At 42.2% G+C, this 19,188-nt stretch overlaps 1 protein-coding gene across 2 annotated transcripts in view; it reads right to left on the bottom strand.

Moving 5' to 3' along the window:
- Positions 1-16,458, bottom strand: part of KIF27 (kinesin family member 27) — a 66,505-nt gene extending 50,047 nt beyond the window's left edge. The window contains exons 1-5 of one of the 2 annotated variants that reach the window (XM_074995176.1): positions 16,321-16,458; positions 13,934-14,005; positions 11,998-12,374; positions 9,308-9,508; positions 3,058-4,034 (exon numbers count right to left, since the gene is read on the bottom strand). In XM_074995176.1, the coding sequence (XP_074851277.1) occupies positions 3,058-4,034; positions 9,308-9,508; positions 11,998-12,295 (1,476 nt within the window). In that variant the 5' untranslated portion in view covers positions 12,296-12,374; positions 13,934-14,005; positions 16,321-16,458. Of the gene's footprint in view, positions 1-3,057; positions 4,035-9,307; positions 9,509-11,997; positions 12,375-13,419; positions 13,627-13,933; positions 14,006-16,320 lie in introns of those variants that run through there. The other variant, XM_074995177.1, reaches the window with a different exon arrangement.
- Between the last annotated feature and the right edge of the window lie 2,730 nt (positions 16,459-19,188).

The following is a 19,188-nucleotide window of genomic DNA, read 5'->3' as shown; positions in this document are numbered from 1 at the left end:
AAATTCATGGTTGCGCAGGTGGTTTCTTCAACCATGGAATTCTATTTTGGACACAAGTTTTGCTAGGAAGAAATGAGATCCACCGAATGAAAAGAGGAAAGAGCATCTTTGTGGGCAGGCTTGCAAACCTAGTGAGGGGGGCTTTAAACTAGGTTCATTAGGGGATGGTAACTTAATCCCTTAGGTAAGAGGGGTATCAAGAAGAAACACAGCAAGCAAAGAACAACAAAGGAGGACCCCTGATTCAAAAGGAAAAGGTAGGCCAATCAGCAAATTATCTAAGATGTTTGTACATGAATGCAAGAAGCCTGGGAAAGAAGAAGAATTAGAAGCCCTGGCACAGTCGATGAAGTTTGAAGTGATTGGCATAACGGAGACTTGGTGGGATGATTCATACAACTGGAGGACAGTCATGCAAGGGTATAAATGGTTCAGGAAAGACAGGCAGGGGAGAAAAGGAGGAGAAGGTGCGCTGTATGTCAAAGAGCAGTACGACTGCTCAGACCTCCAGTATATAGAGGGAGAAAAACCCATTGAGATAGGAATAAGGAGATTTCGAAGTTGCCAGGGTTCTTTCGAAAAGGAGCCCCGTCTGGACAAGCTGTGTGGCGGCGAGCCGCGTCAATTTTGAAGTGCTGCGGCTGCTGGCATTCTAATGAGGTGCCGAATATATTAGTATTTCAGCACTTCATTAGTAAACTTCGAAATGGCCATTTGCATGGCCATTTCAAAGTTTTGGGCTAGTGTAGACACAGCCCCAGAGAGGTTGTGAAATCTCCATTCCTAGAGATTTTTAAGTCCCAGCTTGACAAAGTTTGGATGGGATGATTTAGTTAGGGTTGATCTGCTTTGGGCAGGGGTCTGGACTCAATGACCTCCTAAGGTCCCTTCCACCCCTAGGATTCTATGATCCCGTGGTCGAAGAATCCGAAGTTCTCTCTTTGACACCACCTGCTCAGGCATACATTTACGTACAAAATTCATCAAGCTCTACCTGGGCCTTTTTCTTCAAAAGGAATGATGGACTAGAACACAACTTGCACCTCAAACCCCTTGATCCTCCTTCTCAGCACCACGTAATGTGCAGTGACCCTCTCCAGGTCATTCTTGGCAGTACCATTGGTCCCACATGCAGAGAAGTAGGAATGAGTAGTGGTCCATGGGAAGACTTGCTATCAAGTACGTTGCGGTGGGCCAAGTTTTAACTTTACATAAACCGATAATCCAAGTGACTTATGAGCCATTACAAGATAGATCTTTATTCGGATTCTGTGCACCAAAGCACTGCAGTGTCTCTATTATTTCAAAACTTAGCTGACAGTTCATTTCCTGACCCATATTGGAAATGTAATGTCACTCAGATTCCAGGCGATTACAGAAAATTTTACTCTTCCTCTTCTGACCTGGCTTAATTATTAGTACTGAGAATAACAGCTAATAAAGATAAGTGTGCGTTGTGCGATGTGAAAGTAGTTTGTTTTCCACCTTCCCTTCAAAGGCCAGTAAGCTGTGCTCTTAAGTTCATAAGAGAACATACAACTACATTAAGAAAATATTACCATAAGCAATACTAAGTATTAAAAACAAGAGAGGGCAATTATTTACCTACAGCATTTATGACATCCAAATAATTTTGTTTAATGTGCAGAGGGAGGAAAAAAAGCCCAACCTGATATATCTTACTTAATTTTTTCTATTATAGGGTTATATTGTTAAAAAATGAAGATCAAAATTAAAATACTATAAATTTGCATTATTTTGAAGAGCAGTAAAGCATAATATGAATATATAGTTAGAACTATTCACTGAGGAATCATTCTGACAAACTGAGTTAGAAACATTAAAATATTTTTCTCTCTCTACCATATTTTTGTTTATTTTGTATAAACTTAGTTTGGCCACTGCTAACAAGGCAAAACAGGATAATTCTCCCTGCATGAAACACAGCAACATCAAGGAGGAATGGTTGCTTGTCAGTCTTACCTGAGAACAATTAAACAGGCAGCCTAGACTCTCCAGAGACGTGGGAGATTTAAAACAGAGAGAAAGGTAATTCAGAGTTAAAAGGAACCAAGAGTAAAGGCACATGTATCCTTTTAAACAAATTATGAGAAAGCAATTGGAAGACATTTTCATAGGCATGTCCCAAGAAAGAGTCCATAAACTGCAACAGAAATCATTTGCAAACCTCAAAGCAGGTTTCCCAAGCAAACATGCATTTTGTTGCACTGTTTAAAACACATGAGCACAGATTCCTTCTACCAGAAGATATAAATGTGCTGCTGACACTTTCAGAAATGTTATGGCACCAAAACCACATGGCTGATATGTAACACAGAAGTGTTCAAGAAGTGCTGTGATATGAAAACCTGTGAATACTGGATAACACAAAAAAACAAAAAACATGAAGTTTTGAAAAAAATCATTTCATGTTTCCTTCAGTGTTACAGCTCTCAGTCAACTAAGCATCGGACAATTAAAAAGGAACAGCTTTTTGTTAGGTATTTTTATAATTCAAGGATAGTTTTTATTACTCCTGGGAAGGACTAGCTTAATTATGAGTATTAGGTTTGACATTGATACTTTATACAATAGGATTTAGTCCTAGAAAATTGGTAGATTAGCTATAAGTAGCAAACCTATGTTGTCAACTTGTTTGTGGCTCTGATGCACTGAATTATACAATGGGATGTAAAACAAAATTTCTCAATTAATTTGACAGCTTAAATTATCACCAGCATAGGCAATAACTAACAGATGAGATGTCATCACTCTGTTAATTCAATCTCTCTAAAGATGGAATGAAAGTTTACCAGCTCAACCACAAAAACCTACATTTGCCCACCTCTACCACAATGATGATTAATGTTTTGATCACCTATGAAAATTAATAATTCACCACCAGCTGAGTAGGACAACAGAATTTTGCAATGCTGCTGTTATTAAACTAAATCAAACCCTAGATAAAAAAGCAAGTGACAGGGTTTTAAAACTTTTAAAGTCTAATATGATTTTTACCCTTTCATGTATTTAAATTAACAAGTTATAGTTTAATACCTGGCATTTTTTTAGTTCTCTCTTCAACTGAAGAATTGTGATATGATTTGGCTCTTCTTGGTCACGTCCAATTCCACTATCAGTTTGTTGCATGACAGGAGCTGCCTTCCTTAGCTCCTGTGCCATGCTGATCCAGTTCTGCAGCTTATCTTGTTGACTTCCTGTTAGGCTGGTATTGTCATTTAGTTTAAGTAGCAAAGGAAAAACTTCCTCTATGCAATTTCTGTAGTTGAAACACTCCACCTGAAGATGGGAAAGCTGCTCTTCAAGAGAACGTATTTGAGTCCTATCTTCATTTAAGTCCTGCGATCCCTGGGCAGCATGGCTCATTACACTAGCCTGCTGATTCTGCAAAGCTTCCCGTAGCAACCTGATCTCAAGTTCCATTTCATCAATCCGGTCCCGGTCAGGGTTGTAGTTTACAACAGGTTTATTCCTAATATTCTTGGCTCTGTTAGCATATTTGAGGGAATTTAGAGATTCATCAAAGTCAGCTGAAGATGGATTAATACATGTTATCATGACAGTCTTGGCATTTCCTCCTAAGGAATCTTTCAGAATACGAGTAATTTTAGCATCCCTATATGGGATATGTACACTTTTTCTCTTTGGGTCTCCAAGAGCACTTATCACATTTCCCAAAGCCAACAAGCCACAATTGATCTGAATCGATTCCTTGAACCGTTCACCAGTGTTCCCTGTTTTTGTCACTCTTTCTGATCCTGCCAAGTCCACAAAGTGGAACTTAGAAGCAATGATCCGGCCTGATCTCAGAGATGAATCCTGTGCAACATCTACACTTTTCAGAGACTGCGCAGGTCGTTGCTGAGAAATACTGATGGTAAAAATAGCATGAGATCGGCTGGAGTGTTCATTCATTTGTGTCGTACCTGTGTGGCGAGCTGCATTCCCGCTTTCTAAAAGGCTCATCACTTCATCCGCACTTTGCACTTGGCAATCCTTCGCACCAACAATCACTACAAACATAAAGCCCAATAAAGCACAAATAATGGGTTAAGACTAGATTCTCAGCAAAAGTTTACAGAAAAACAGTTTAGATAAAGACGTGAAAAGCCAAAATAGTCCACATAAAACACAGTAAAAATCCAGCAAAAAAAATTAGCTATGCATACAAGCTCATATTAGTAAATCTACTCACAGCAAATACTAACACGAAAATGTTATATTAATGTAAGCACTACATACAGCATATTAATCCTGTAGCACATGTATGGTTAAAAGCGAATTTTACTGCATAAATGTCATTGAAGCTTCATTTAAATGAAAGACTTTAAACAAAAGACAAAAAATTGAAAGTTATAGTTCTCAGAAGTCTTAACTTTGTCATTTTATACCTATACAATATTTTTATTATTTTATACGGGCAATAATACAAACACTTAAATTTGTGAACACTTCCACTCATGTGACTAGTTCCATTGTTCAGTTCTTCATTTGCAGAATTGAACTAGAGGGTGTTGATACAAGCAATTAAACTTGATTTTCCTGAGTGCTGAGCTCTTCAAATGACTAAGCTCAGTTTGTTTACATATAGAAGTATTGAGCGCAAAACTGAAACTGGAGGACAAGATGTTGCCCACTGAAATATCAAGGGACCATTGTGTCATGCTGTCACTTGAGACGTTAAAGAAAAACCAAACAATGTATCCTAGCAGTTCTCAACCAGGAGTACATATACCACCGGGGATACACGGAGGGCTTCCAAGGGGTACAATCAACTCATCTAAATATTTGTCTAGTTTTACAACCTGATACATAAAAAGCATTAGCAAACAAAAATTTCATACAGACAATAACTTGTTTACACTTGTCTCAGTGTATACTGAGCAGTAGAAAAATGCATATGCCAAATTTATTTATTTTATAATTATATGGTAAAAATGAGAAAGTAGGCAACTTTTCACTAGTAGTGTGCTAAATATCAGAGGGGTAGCCGTGTTAGTCTGGATCTGCAAAAGCAACGAGGGGTCATGTGGCACCTTACAGGCTAACAGAAATGTATGAGCATAAGCTTTCATGGGGAAAGACCCACTTCATCAGCTGCTGTAGTCGTGTGCTGTGACACTTTTATATTTTTATGCCAGGTTTGAAAAGAACATAGTTTTTAAGTGAGGTGAAACTTGGTGGTATGCAAGACAAACCAGACTCTGACAACACTGAGAGCCACTGGTGTATCCCACGTACACCACAGAATTTTACTTCATCTTAAAAAAAGTATATTTCTACCGCCAATGCATTTGTTATGTTTGTGGATGCTGTCATATGAAGCTCAGAATAATGGACTAAACTTACAAAAGAAGCCATGTTTAATTCATCAGGGCAAAGCAAAAACACACAAAAACAGGGAAAAGTATCTTATTGGTGATAAAGGTTTCATGCTTAAATCATTGCAGCACAGCTAAATGGAATTTTACAAACTTGATCTGCTCTTAAAAAAAAAAAAAAAAAAAAAAAAAAGAGAGAAATCTCAGCTCAAAGGATAATTCTCTCTACCCCTCTCCTCTGCAGTCATAAAGCACTAAAAATAGATGCCCGTCAGGGAAATTACTTCTCATCCATAACTGGAACTCTGATAAAGATCCCAGAATATGTTGCTTAAGGACAGCTTCCATATCTCAAAATATATAATTGGACAGTCCACTGTACAGACATAATAAAGAATATTACTGTTCAATAAATATTTCCCCAGGATTTTATTGATGAATGGAAAGACCTCACCACAGGATTCATGGCCCACAAAGGATGATTAGAAATGTACATGCACATGTGTTTCTCCTAAAGAAGAATGAATGACCCCTGCACAATGGTTTGAAAATTATCATTGTTCAAATACCTATGCACCACAAAGAGCTCTCTCAAAATGCATCCTCATTATGAAAGAGTAGTACATTCTGCAGAAAAAATCTTTCTAACAAACCCAGGCACAACACTGTAGATTACACTGTGTCCAGAAAAGCCACACCAGTTCAACACAGTGGTACATTAACATGAGAAGAAACACAAAATGTTGGTAATGAAGAATCATAAAATAATAGAACTGGGAGGGAACTCAAGAGGTCAACAAGTCCAGTGCCCTGCACTCATGGCAGGATCAATGCACCATCTAAACCAGGGGTCCAACCTTTTCTCATCAGGGGCCAAACAACCATTTTTTACATGTTCTGGGGGACAAACACAAAATACCCCCAAACCCTGGCTTAACCCCCTCCAGCAACCCGAAGCTGCCCCCAGGTTTAACCCCCCCAGCAGCCCCAAGCCACCCCCAGATTTAACACCCCTACTGCCCTGCAGCCAGGAACCCTACACCCCACCACTGGTGACTCACTGGAGCAGTTACCGGAGCTGCACTGCTGGAGCCACAAGAGCCGTGCCCAGCCTTGAGAGCCCTGAGAGCTGCGTGGCTGCCTTTCAAAAATGGCACAGCTGCCAGCTCTGTGGGCCAGATTAAAAGGCTTCACAGGCCAGATTCTGGGCCACATGTTGGACACCCCTGATCTAGACAGGATCTGACATGTTTGTCTCAATTGCTTTCAAAAACCTCCAATGATGGAGATTTCACAGCCTCCATAGACAATTTATTCCAGTGCTTAACCACCCCGACAGGATGTTTTTCCTGATTTCTAACCTAAACCTCCCTTGCTGCAATTTAAGCTCATTGCTTCTTGTCCTACCATCAGAGGTTAAGGAGAATAATTTTTTTCCCTCCGCCTTGCAACAAACTTTTAGATACTTGAAAACTGTTTTCATGTCCCCTCCCAGTCTTCTCTTTTCAAGATTAAAACAAACCCATTTCTTTCAAACTCCCTTCATAGGTCATGCTTTCTGGATCTTTACTCTTTTTTGTTGATCTTCTCTGGATTTCTCCAATTTGTTAACATCTTTCTTGAAATGTGGCACCCAGAACTATATACAATACTTCAACTGATGCCTAATCAGTGAAGAGCAGAGCAGAAAAATTACTTCTCCTGCCTTGCTTACAACACTGATGTTAATATATCCCAGAATGGTGTTTGAGCTTTTTACAATAGTGTCACACTGTTGATTCATATTTAGTTTGTGGTACACTATGACCCCCTAGCTCTCCTTCTCCAGTATTTCCTTCCTCTACAGTCATTTCCCATTTTGTATGTGTAAAAAAGGCTGTTCTTTCTTGAGTGGAGTACTTTGCATTTGTCCTTATTGAATTTCAATCCTATATCAGACCATTTCTCCAGACAATTTTCAATTATAATTGTATCTTCTAAAACACTTGCAAACCCTCCCATCCTGGTATCATCCACAAACTTTACAAGTATACTCTGTATGCCACTATTTAAATTGTTGATGTACAGAATCAGTCCCAAAACTCTTCCTTTCAGAACCCCACTTGTTATGCCCTACCAACATGACTGTGAACCATTGATAACTATCCTCGGAGAATGGTTATCCAACCAGTCATGAACTCACCTTATAGCAGCCTCACCTAAGTTGTATTTCCCTAGTTTATTTATAAGAAGGTGATACAAGACTGTATCAGATGCTTCACTGAAGTCTACCTATACCACATCTACTGCTTCCCTTTATCCACAAGGCTTGTTATCCTATTAAAGGAAGCTATCAGATTGGTTTGACATTTATTTTTTGCAAATCTATACTGACTGTTACTTACCACCTTATCTTCCAGATGTTTGCAGATGGATTCCTTATTTGCTCCACTATGTTTCCAGGTGCAGAAGTTAAGCTGATTGGTCTGTAGTTCCCTAAATTGTCCTTATTTCTCTTTTTGTAGACAGGCACTATATTTGCCTTTTTCCAGACTTTGGGAATCTCTCACATATTCCATGACTTTTCAGAGATGATAGCTAATGGCTCAGGTATCTCCTCAATCAGCTCTTTGAATACTCCAGAATGTTCTTCATCAGACCCTGGTAACTTGAAGACATCTAGCTTGGCTAAGTAATTTTAACTTATTCTGTTCCTGTTCTAACTTCTGAACCTCCCTCATTTTCTCCAGCATTCACTATACTAGACATCCAATTACTAGCAGCCTTCTTGAAGAAAACTGAAACAAAGAAGTAATTAAGCACCTCTGCAGTTTCCATATTTCCTGTTATTGTTTTTCCCCTTTCATTGAGTAAATGATCCTACCCTGTTCTTGGTCTTCCTCTTGCTTCTTATATATTTGCAGAATGTTTTCTTGCTACCCTTTATGTCTCTAGCCAGTCTGGGCTAATTTTGTGCCCTCGGCTTTCTAATTTTGCCTCTATGTATTTTTGTTATTCATTTGTAGTCATCCTCTGTAGTTTGACCTAATTTCCACTTTTTGTAACATTCCTTTCTGATTTTTAGGTCATTCAAAATCACCTGGTTAAGCCATGGTGGTCTCTTGCCATACTTCCTATCTTTCCTACGCAGTGGAATCATTTACTCTTGAGCCCTTAATAATGCCTCTTTGAAAAATTGCTAACTGTCTTCAGTTGTTTTTCCTCTTATCTTGCTTCCTATGGGATCTCTTCTACCAGCTCCTTGAGTTTGCTAATGTGTGCCTTTTTGAAACCCATGGTTTTTATTTTGCTATTAGAAGAGAGGGGAAAATGTCACTTTGCCTTGGCATGACAGTACCTCGATAATGCATTTTTCTAACATTTTCCAAAGTGGAGAAAAGCATTCTGGCACAAATTCATTTCAGAGCCAAAAACAAGATCAACAATATCCTCAGATAAAACTTTGTCCTCTTACTCATTTCTATTTGAGCTAAAGGCTAGCTGCTTCCCACCTGAAAAGCTGCTACATAATATTATTGAAGGCATAGCATATCATCCTGTATAGTGTAGAACTATATACTTAATTCCACTTAAACAGTAAGGAGGATAGGAAGAAAACATCCAATTACTCAAGTGAATAATCCCATTGAAATCATCAAGATTATTCTGCACGACCTGCAGAGCCAGGACCCATATTCACTTCTTATCATTTCCATCTACTCTAGCGATATTTGTTTTCCTGAGGTATTAACAGCTATTTAAAAACAAAACTGACTCATACCATATGAGACTAACTTTACACTTATCAATACATTAAACCTCCCCTCGAGTCCTAATATTGGTAATTAATATATGCTTTTTCTTTTAAGAGAACACAAGAACATTTTACATTTGCTTTCATAAACTTTTACTTAGAATTATATGCCTGAAATAATATTTTCATGGAAGCATATTTAATAAATTTGAGTTCAAATAGGCATTTTTACCTGTGTTACCCTTTTCATCTTCTCTGATATGTAAATCTTTCATAGAGGTCTCCAACTCCAGCAGATCTCGGAGTTCTTCTTTGTAGACCTCTATATAAGATACTTTCACACTGAAGTCAATATTATGGTTTTCAGAGATGTTCTGAAATAGTTCCTGTATAGCACGTGGAATGATACCTTTTTCATCCTCTGCAACAGACGCTAAAATATAAAACAGAAATGTGACCAGAATTGCAGTGAACATATCTTTAGTATAACATTTAAGCTTCTGAAACATGAACAGAAATCTATGGCCTTCAGCATTAAGCCACCAAAGAAACTGAAGAATTTAGTCCCGCCATAAAGTCACTGTATAGCCATACACTAGTGAATAGCTGAATATTTGCTGACAACCCTAAACAAGATTCACACTCAAGCTCCAAGAAATTACTTGTTAATATAAACTAGAGGGCAAAATGGTTGGTGGCTCAGTAGTCAAATGCATCACTATTATTTATAAGCCTATATTCTCACAAGCCACAATTCACATTCAGTGATTATTGATTACTTCAATTTTCAGAAGATACCTCTTGCTCCAATACAGGTATAACAGTAATTCAGTAAGTTCCCGTGTGCCGGACATAGGAGAGAGTATTCAGGAACAATTCTTATTCATTCAATCAACATATGGCTCAAACACCTACTTTTAAATATCAGCAAGGATCTCAGATATTAATTATTCCACAGTATGGAAACTGGTTGGGTGATGATAACAGACTTCTGAGTAGCTCATGCCTTCAAACCAAAAAAAATGAGACGTTGTCCCATCTAATCAGTGAAAAAAGTTGCTGAGCTTTGAACAGCCATGTATTGTGGCACCTGCTATTTAAACCTTTTAGGTAACAGATTTAAAGAACACTGAAATAACCACAGTCAGTCAAAGGATGACAAGAATAAAAAGAATTAAGAATAAGGAGAATTTTAATTTTTACAGAGAAAATGTAGAATAATCTATTCATATCCAGTTGGAAAGCTGAAATTTTAAAGAGGAGTGCCACCTTTGGAGTTTTCTTTTGAGATTATTAATAGCTGAAAACAGTGAACATGGTCAAAGGGATGATATCTAATCTTCAAATGATTCATTTTAAAACACAGAAAAAGATAGCAAGACCCAGTTAGTCTGAAAGATAAAGGAGACTGTTTTCCATATTGCAGGATGACCTTCTTATTACCTGATGATGTAGCCAATATTTAAACACCAGGGCTGTGTCTATAGTGCAGAGTTCTGTCGGTAGAAGGGGCCTTCTGTCAACAGAACTCAGGGAGCAGCTACAGTCATAAAACCTTCTGTCGACAGTCTCTCTACAGAACTCTGTTTTTGCCTCAACAGAGTTATCCCTCAAAAATTTGAGGTATAACACTTCTGTCAACAGAGGGCTTCCAGTTCACTAGGCAGCCCTCTCTGCAGAGCTTTGGGTCAGCTGTTCTATCAACAGAGAGCAGGGCAGTCTGGCTGCTCTCTGTCAACAGAACAGAGTGCTCTGGTAATTATCTTTTGTGTGTAGATGCACTCTGTCAACAGAGTCGAAACAACACTGTTGACAGACATTACTGTTGACGGATCCTTCTAGTGTAGACATAGCCCAGGAGCTTCAGGTAAGTCAGACAGATTTCCTCACCATGTTGTTTTAAGTTAATACCAAATTTGCTGGTTTTAGTTAATATGAAATAAGGGGTAAACAAGTTAAAATATAAATGAGAACTTCATGCTCAAGCACAGACAAATTAAATTTGGAAGATGAAGGCAAAGAATCACCCATCTGAAACAATCCTACTGTGGATCAAATCCAGAAGCTCCAACCAACCTCACTAATTTAAGGTAATCCCCTATTCTGGATAGCTCATCTAACTCATGTTTGGTGAAAAGAGTATATTAGTTTATAATAGAGTTTTGCATTACATTTTGGCTACATCTACACTTAGAGAAAACTTTGAAATAGCCATGCTAATGGCCATTTCAAAGAATACTAATGAGGCGCTGAAACGCATATTCACCACCTCATTCATCCAGATAGGCGTCCTTTTCGAAAGGACCCCGCCAACCTCGAAATTCCCCTATTCCTATCAGCAGATAAGAATAAACAGATAAGCATATACGAATAAGGGGATTTCGAAGTTGGTGGGGTCCTTTCAAAAAGGACCCCCGTTTGGATAAGCCACGCAACAGCGAAAAGCGGCAATTTCGAAGTGCCACGGCCGGCAGCATGCTAATGAGGCCCTGGATATGTATTTCAGTGCCTCATTAGTGTTCTTCGAAATGGCCATTAGCATGGCTGTTCGAAGTTTTCTCTAAGTGTAGACATGGCCTTTCTATCAGTAGCATAGAGCTTAGGCCCTGTGGCTATGAACACTATAGAAAGTTCTCAGATACAGACAGACTGTAGCACTTTCTATGCTACACAGCTGTTGGAATGATTTACTGCAAGTCGATCCAGCCCAGCATTCTAATGGGAAAAGTCAATCAAGCAGCAAAAAACCCAAAAGACCTCACAAACAAAATCCCAACAAGCAGTCTGAACCACTATTCACCTTAAGTTTTTAAAAATATATCTCCATAATATAGTTATTTTACAACTATGGTATGGCCTACCATGTTTGGCTTAGGCAAGTACACTAGTCACAAATTACAAACTAAACTTTCCAGAACATACCAATGTGACCTCCACCAATGGTGTATGTCTTCCCAGACCCTGTCTGTCCGTAAGCAAAAACTGTGGCATTATATCCTTCAATCAAAGACACCACTAAAGGTTTAATGCAAGTTCTGTAAACTTCATCTTGGGTTGAATTTTTGCCAAATACAAAATCAAAAGTGAAGACACGGTCTTTCCCAATGATAACTTGCTGTGTGTTTGGGACCAGTCGCACGCATACTTGATGGTTATGAAGAATTTCTTTGGAAAGCAGCGGTCTTATTCTTACGGCAACTTTAACCGGAATCTCTTCCATGACAGCCTCCAATTTTAACACTCAATCTGAAAATTTTGCTTATAGTTCTTGTCTTCATAACATTCTCAATCTTCTGAATCTAAAAACAAAGTTTTCTGAATTATACATTGAACACAAGTTCATTTCCCAGTGACTTACTCAACTTTCCATACTGGGAAAAGATAACTAAAGAATATGAATTAAGTGAATTTCTGTCCTGTGAAAATGACACAGAAGGGTCCAGTCCCATATTTCTTCAGTTAGCAATTTCTCTCTCTCAATTACCTGACCAGCAAATTCAACTTGGAATCAGAAAGTCAGGAGATACTCTTTTTGCATGTTGCATGATTACATGAAGGCTGCAGTTCTAATCCAGGGGGTATGTCCCCTTGGGAGGCTTACTAAACTTTCAATGAGCATAGTGCAAGCCTCCCAAGTTACTCACGGAGTGGTAATACCACTCAGTGAAATTTGGCCTATCCACGACTGCCTCGAACAGCAGGATGCCTCGAACAAATTTCACCGAGTGGTGTTGCAACATACTGCAATGTCCACTAGCACTCTTCAATGCTGAAGCAGAATATTGCCCTGAAAATTTTGTGGATATTAAGGCATGTTCTTTTAACAGGTTTCCTAGCTTATGCACAATTAGACAAGTACAGGGGTCTGCAACCAAAATAGCAAGAGCCATTGTTTCAAATTTTGTTACAAAATCAATACGTCAAGAGCTGCAATGCACATGAATGTGAGATAGTCCTTAGTAAATAACGTCAAACGATACTATTTGTGAGCCCTTTTTTAAGAGCAGAGCACACACAATGATTTGTATGGATTAGAAAGTTTAAGTTACTTTCATCTCTGGAGCAAATGAGGACAAGGAAAATGCTGCTCCTGAGAATAGACTTTTAAGCAGGAAGAAGCAACATTCACATCAACCCTCCATGCCTCTCCCCCTATTTTCCAAGGCTCTACCCACCCTTGACCCAAAAACCTACTTCCCATTTCCAGGCTTTACCCGTCTCAGCCCCTAAATCTGCCCCCTAACCCCAAGCTTTACCCTTCATCCTGCAAACCCACCCCACATCCCCAGGCTTAACCGCTCTCAGCCCCAGACCCACCCCCGCCATTCACCAGGATTAACCCACCTCAGGCAATGAGCTCCTCCAGCTGTGCACACTGCCACTGCTCCTCCGCAGCTGCTGTCTCCTCCTCAGAGGAGCTGCACATCTCCAGAAGGGGCAGACTTGGCTGCCTCTCTCCCCCCAGCTCTCCTGCGGGCTTAGCACTTCTTCCACCGGCAGCATGGGCAGCTCCCTGCCCTGCCGTGGTTGAAATAATGGAACATAATATAATTAGTTTAATGGCCAGATTCCTCCCACCGCCCTGCTGGCCATTAAACCAATGAAATTGAGTTTCATTATTTCAGCAATGGCAGGGCAGGCAGCTGCAAGAGGAGTCAGCAGCAGCAGCAGCAGCTTCTAGAGCAACAACTGACTTCTTGAAGGCCCTGGACAAATAGACACCTATCTAGATTGCATGAGAAAGTCCCATTTTGTAACAAGGGTAGGGGGAGTTGATCTTCAAGGGAAAAAAAAAAGTTGTGGCATCATTCCAAAAAGATTGAGAACCTCTCCATTAAGTAATAACATGAGAACATACTTATCAATTCTGTTCATGAAGCGTTTGCTCACAACAATTAATCCAACTCACTCTTCAACAGCTATCTTAGCCCTGTAGAGGGAACAGAAATAAAAGCACACTAAAAATGTCTTCCACTTAAATAAGATAAGACCGCACATGGGATATGACAAGAAAATTTGATTTTAAATACTGGATTACTGTACTTTAAGCAGCCTGATTCAGAAGTCAGTCCTTTTTATCCCTGATAAGTCCCTACCTAATTAAAATTACAGTTTTGTTTTTTGTTTACATTTTTTTAAATGTATGGCATTTGTGGTTCTTTGTGCTGCCACCTGCATATTCACTCTTATGGGATGGATAAATCCTCTCCCACAGCTATTTTCAAAAACAGTTAGAGAAGCTGAGTTTGTCAAACATGGATGGACACTCTCTCAGGACATTAAAGGCTCAGAGTTAAAGTTATGGAAAGGTTGCATGATCTCAACTACTTCTGTTCTTAGAGTCCCATAAGAGCGAGAGAAAGTTTTCTTGTGAGTTGTACTGTTTGCTAGACTTCCATATATAGGGATATATACACTGTTGGTTACCGAACTTTTTAATTACAAAAAGTTCACAAAAGTTAAACATGAGAAATTCCTGAGAGGGGCAACAGGGGTATTAGATGAAATATTTTTACAAGAACTAGCTAAACATTTTCAGCCTACGTTAAAAGAAGTCTTTAAAGAAACCTGGTTGTAGTTTACAAATACACAGAACAATGCAAGCATAGGTACAACTGTTTGTAGTATGAAGAGTAGAAAGAAGTCTATTGCCTGATGGGCTCAGCACAAGGAAACCCCAGTCAACAAAGTATTTTTTTAAATTATTTCTACAAAGAATTGCTTTTAGTCTGAATGAAAATATCAGGAGCTCTTTAGAAACCACCAGCTGAAACATAATCAGTGTTTACACATGGCAGGTGTATTAGCCTTTACCTTACTAAATGACAACCAAACAACCCTCTCCGTGGATGATTAGCTTGTTATCACAAAGAATTTTGTAAAGCTGTGGAAAACAAAATGAGTGTAGAGCCTTCAATTAACAGGTTATCTGGTCACTAAAATGGGAGCCAGGAGATCTGACTTCTGGATTCATACAGCTTCAGAGTGGCTCACTGCCACTGCTGTCCCCATGGCAAAAGTGGCAGGAGGCCAGCTCTGTGCCCCCAGAAGGGTCAGGGCCAAGGGCAGCCATCCATAGGGTAGCACTGCCAAGATCGTGGTGCTGGTCCCCCACAACCATGCGGAGCAGCACTACTGGCATTTGAAAAGGGCCTGGAGTTCTGGCCACCAGTGCTGCCGAAGTAGCAGCCATAGCGGCCGGTGGAACTCTAGGCTCCCTTGAGAGACCAGCCCCTTGGGCAACCCCCCCTCTTTTCCCCTTGCCCCATGGTTGGCAGACTTGTCTAGCTTTCACACATGCTTTCATGTTACAAGCCCAGCCTTATAGCAAGACAGTAGCTTTGGGCCCTGTGCCTTAAGGGCCCACGCTCCCAATGACTGTAGCATCCACCACCCACTGTCCCTGCCCTGCTATCAGCATGTTACCTTGGGCCCCACAAAGCCAGCTCTGAATATCTAGGACCTGAACTAGCTGATGCAAGAATAAATCCAATGGCTCTTCCTTCGTTCACATAGTGCCAATGTTATGCACAAGCACTATGCTCACATGCTACTTCCTATCTGAACTGTCCAGGGGAGGGATCTATTGCTCAGTGGTTTGAGCATCCGCCTGCTAAACCCAGGGTTGTGAGCTCAATCCTTGAGGTGGCCACTTCGGAGTCTGGGGCAAAGACAGTAATACAAATTTTAAAAAACCTGTCAGGGATGGTGCTTGGTCCTGCCAAGAGTGCAGGGGACTGGACTCGATGACCTGCCGAGGTCCCTTCCAGCTCTATGGGATGGGTGTGTGATGGGGGTGGGTGTATTCCCCCTCGCCCCCCGGCGCACAGCACCCCCCAGAGCCGCACAGGCACGGACGTGTAGAACACCACAAAGAAGTCTGTTACGCATTACACACCCAGCGGCCTTCACCCACCCTCACTGCACGTGCAGCCGCCGCAGCTCGTGTCCCCGCTCCGTTGCTAGGGTTATTCAAAGCACCCCCTGCCGGCGCGGAGCTTGGCCTGGCTCGGTGGACGACAGAGCCACGACGCCGCTCACGGCACACCAGACGCTGCCCGGCGCGATGCCGGGAGGCCTCTGGAGCCGCCTAAGCCCAGGCTCGAGACCTACGCGCTAGCCCAGGGCACTGGCCTGGAGCCGGCTCTTCTACGGCCCCTCAGCACCGTCCGTAACTGCTGCTTCCCGCCGCGCCCGGCCTGGGACCCGGGGACCAGGCTGCTCCCCCCAGGCGCCGCTCCTCACCTGAGCCGCGCTGCAGATCAGCGCTCCGGGGCCAGGCCAGGCCCGCGCGGCTCCCAGCGGCTCACCCGCTTTCTCCCTTGCCCGGCCCGCCGCAAACCCACCTGCTGCGGGCCGGGGGCGCCGAGCGAGCCAGGCCGCCGCCCGTTTGTTTACACGCCGTCGCCAGGGAACAGCGGAGCAAGAGCTTCCGGAGCGCGGCCTCTGCCGCGCGCTCTGCGGACGGGCTCTTCCGGGCGCGGGGCTGGGCCGCCGCAGACATCTCGGCCTAGTACATCAGCTCCCCTGACTCCGGCCACGCCCCGGTCCCAGAAGGAGTCTCCTAGAGCGGCTGCAGCGTCGCCCGAGGCCGGGCTCCTTGTCACCCTCTGGGGGAGCAGAGTGGGTCAGGGCCTGTCCCTGCTTGCGACTCTCCTGGAGGCACCTTGGGCGTCCTCCCCCGGCCCGTCTCGGGAGCCAGCGGTCACGCTGCGTGGCGCCGTCGGGATTCTGCCCGTCCGCGAGGCAGGGCAGCGGGGCTTTCTCCCCCGCGGACGGCCGGGGCCTCTGTGCGGTAGGGGGTGGGGCGGAGGAGATGCTGGCCTAGTGACCAGCGTGGACTAGCCCGGGCGGAGGGTTGCGCTGGTGTCTCTCCCGCCCCATTGCTGGAGACTGAGGGTCTTGCTGCAAGGCCCGAGTTCTCCACGGCGCAGCTGACGTGCGCATGGCCCCAGCAAGAGCAGCCCTTGGGATCCGCTGTGGGAGCCGTGTGTGTTCACATCCCCTTCCTTGGATGGAGCAGGGAAGCCGCGGATTTCCTCCCGTGAGCCGGCTATCCAGGGAGCTGGAATCTGCCACGGCCCAGGCCTGCCCCTTCCCAAAAGAGGGTCCAGAGTGGTGGGTGGGCTGCTCCTGGCTGGAGGCACCCCAGGGTAGGGAATGCTGCTTGGAGGTAGAGTAGCAGCTCCTTCCCATATAGGGAGCTTCGTTGTTTCCACAAGGGAGCATTTTCTTCCCTGGTTCACCACAAAGGCACCCATCCCCTCCAGCTCCTTCCCCGTTGGAGCCCAGCTACATCTCCTGCCAGAAGTGACATGGATGAAAAAAATTAGATGGAACATTAGTTGGCACCATCACATCTACCACATTACCTCAGCTCCCTTCATCAGGGTCACCTGGTAAAGGTTATGCAGCTTCCCTGCACCATTTTACCAACCTGGTGTAACACTGCCACCAGCTACAATGTCATGCATTACATGCTACCCCACCCCTGTCAAAGTCACCCATCAGGTAGGCAAGCATGTCATGCATGCAGCTCAGCTGGTATTTTGCCACCAAATCACATTAGCCTACAGTTATTTTACCTTGTTAAGCTTATGGTGCTCTAGCACAGTGTTTCTCAACCAGCGGTACTTGTACCCTGAGGGGTAAACTGAGGACTTCTAGGGGGTACATCAACTCATCTACATATTTGCCTGGCAGTGAGGTAGGTCCTGGGCTAGAGTTGGGAGCAGGAAAAGGCAGCCCCACCTTCCAGGCTAGAGGTGGCATGTGGATGGGTGGGTGAGTGGGTGTGCATACATGGCTGGTGTCCCCCTTGTATCCCTGCCCAGTAGTTGCCACTGCCTCTTCTGGTGCAATAAATGCTCCAAGGACAACTACTAAATGGGTGAAATCAGACACTCACTGTGCTCTCAATCAAACTGTCACAGGAAAAATAAAACAAAAATACTCTGCAATCTGTGGGTGAACACTTTTTACAAAGTAATCACTCTGTATCTGACCTAACAGTCATCTTCAGAGAAAACCTGCAGAACATTTTAAAAGACAAGCCTGGAAACTTAAATGTATAAATTCGGTAGGGACTAAAAATGGTGGCTTTAATCAAACATGGTATTTATAGCAATCTGTAACTTACAGACATCTACTCCCTATTGTATTCTGTGGCTACGGAGCTGTTAATGGGCTACTTTGTCTTGCATATTTCTTTAGAATGTGTGCTACTAGTGCTAAAATATCTGTTCAAACTCTTATTTAGCTGTGACATTGAGTACCTTTCCCAGACCTGTGTGAACTCTGTAGTTCAAAACCGTGTTTTTTACCAAAATGGTCAATAAATTACCTTGTCCCCCTCAAATAGGTTTATTGAGCTAGACACAATCTTGATAAAGCTATGCTTCCCAACTCATAAGTAACACTTAGACAACATTATATTGTAAATATTATTCTGCTTGTAAAATAAATTATGGTGAATTAGCTACAAGCATGCCACAAAAAAGTATTTTATCCCCTTGTAAGGAGTGATCACAGCACATCTTACTTATAGGAGAGCGCTGTACATGAGAAATGATTTAAGAGCTAAATGACACATGAGAAAGTCTCTTATACTTTGCAGTACCATAATTAAAATTGATAGTTACTGGCCTAGTGTGTGGAGGAGAGAGGGAGAGAAAGTAGACCTGCTAGATCTTGATTTAGAGACTTTTGATGCAGTCATACATGACATTCTCATAAACCAGGCAACTAAGGAAATGTGACCTAGATTTAATTACTGTAAAGGGGTACACAATTAGTTGACTCTACTCAAAGAATGGGTTCAATGGTTCACTGGGATGATTGAGCTAGAAAAGAACACATAGTAGGATCTTGCAGGGGTTCTGTACTATTCAATATTTTCATAAATATCTTGGATAATAGACCAGCATCTGAAGAAGTGAGTTTACTCACGAAAGCTCATGCTCTAAACTTTTCTGTTAGTCTATAAAGTGCCACAGGACCCTTCGTTGCTCTTGGATAATAGAGTGAACAGTAAGCTTAAAAAATCTGCAGTTGACAAACTGGGAGAGGTTGCAAGCACTTTAGAGGACAGGACTAGAATTCAAAATATCCTTG

This window comes from Carettochelys insculpta, chromosome 5, assembly GCF_033958435.1.
Source record: "Carettochelys insculpta isolate YL-2023 chromosome 5, ASM3395843v1, whole genome shotgun sequence".
Classification (NCBI taxonomy): domain Eukaryota; kingdom Metazoa; phylum Chordata; order Testudines; family Carettochelyidae; genus Carettochelys; species Carettochelys insculpta.
The sequence above is the reverse complement of the archived record's forward strand: the minus strand, read 5'-3'. Positions and strand labels throughout refer to the sequence as shown.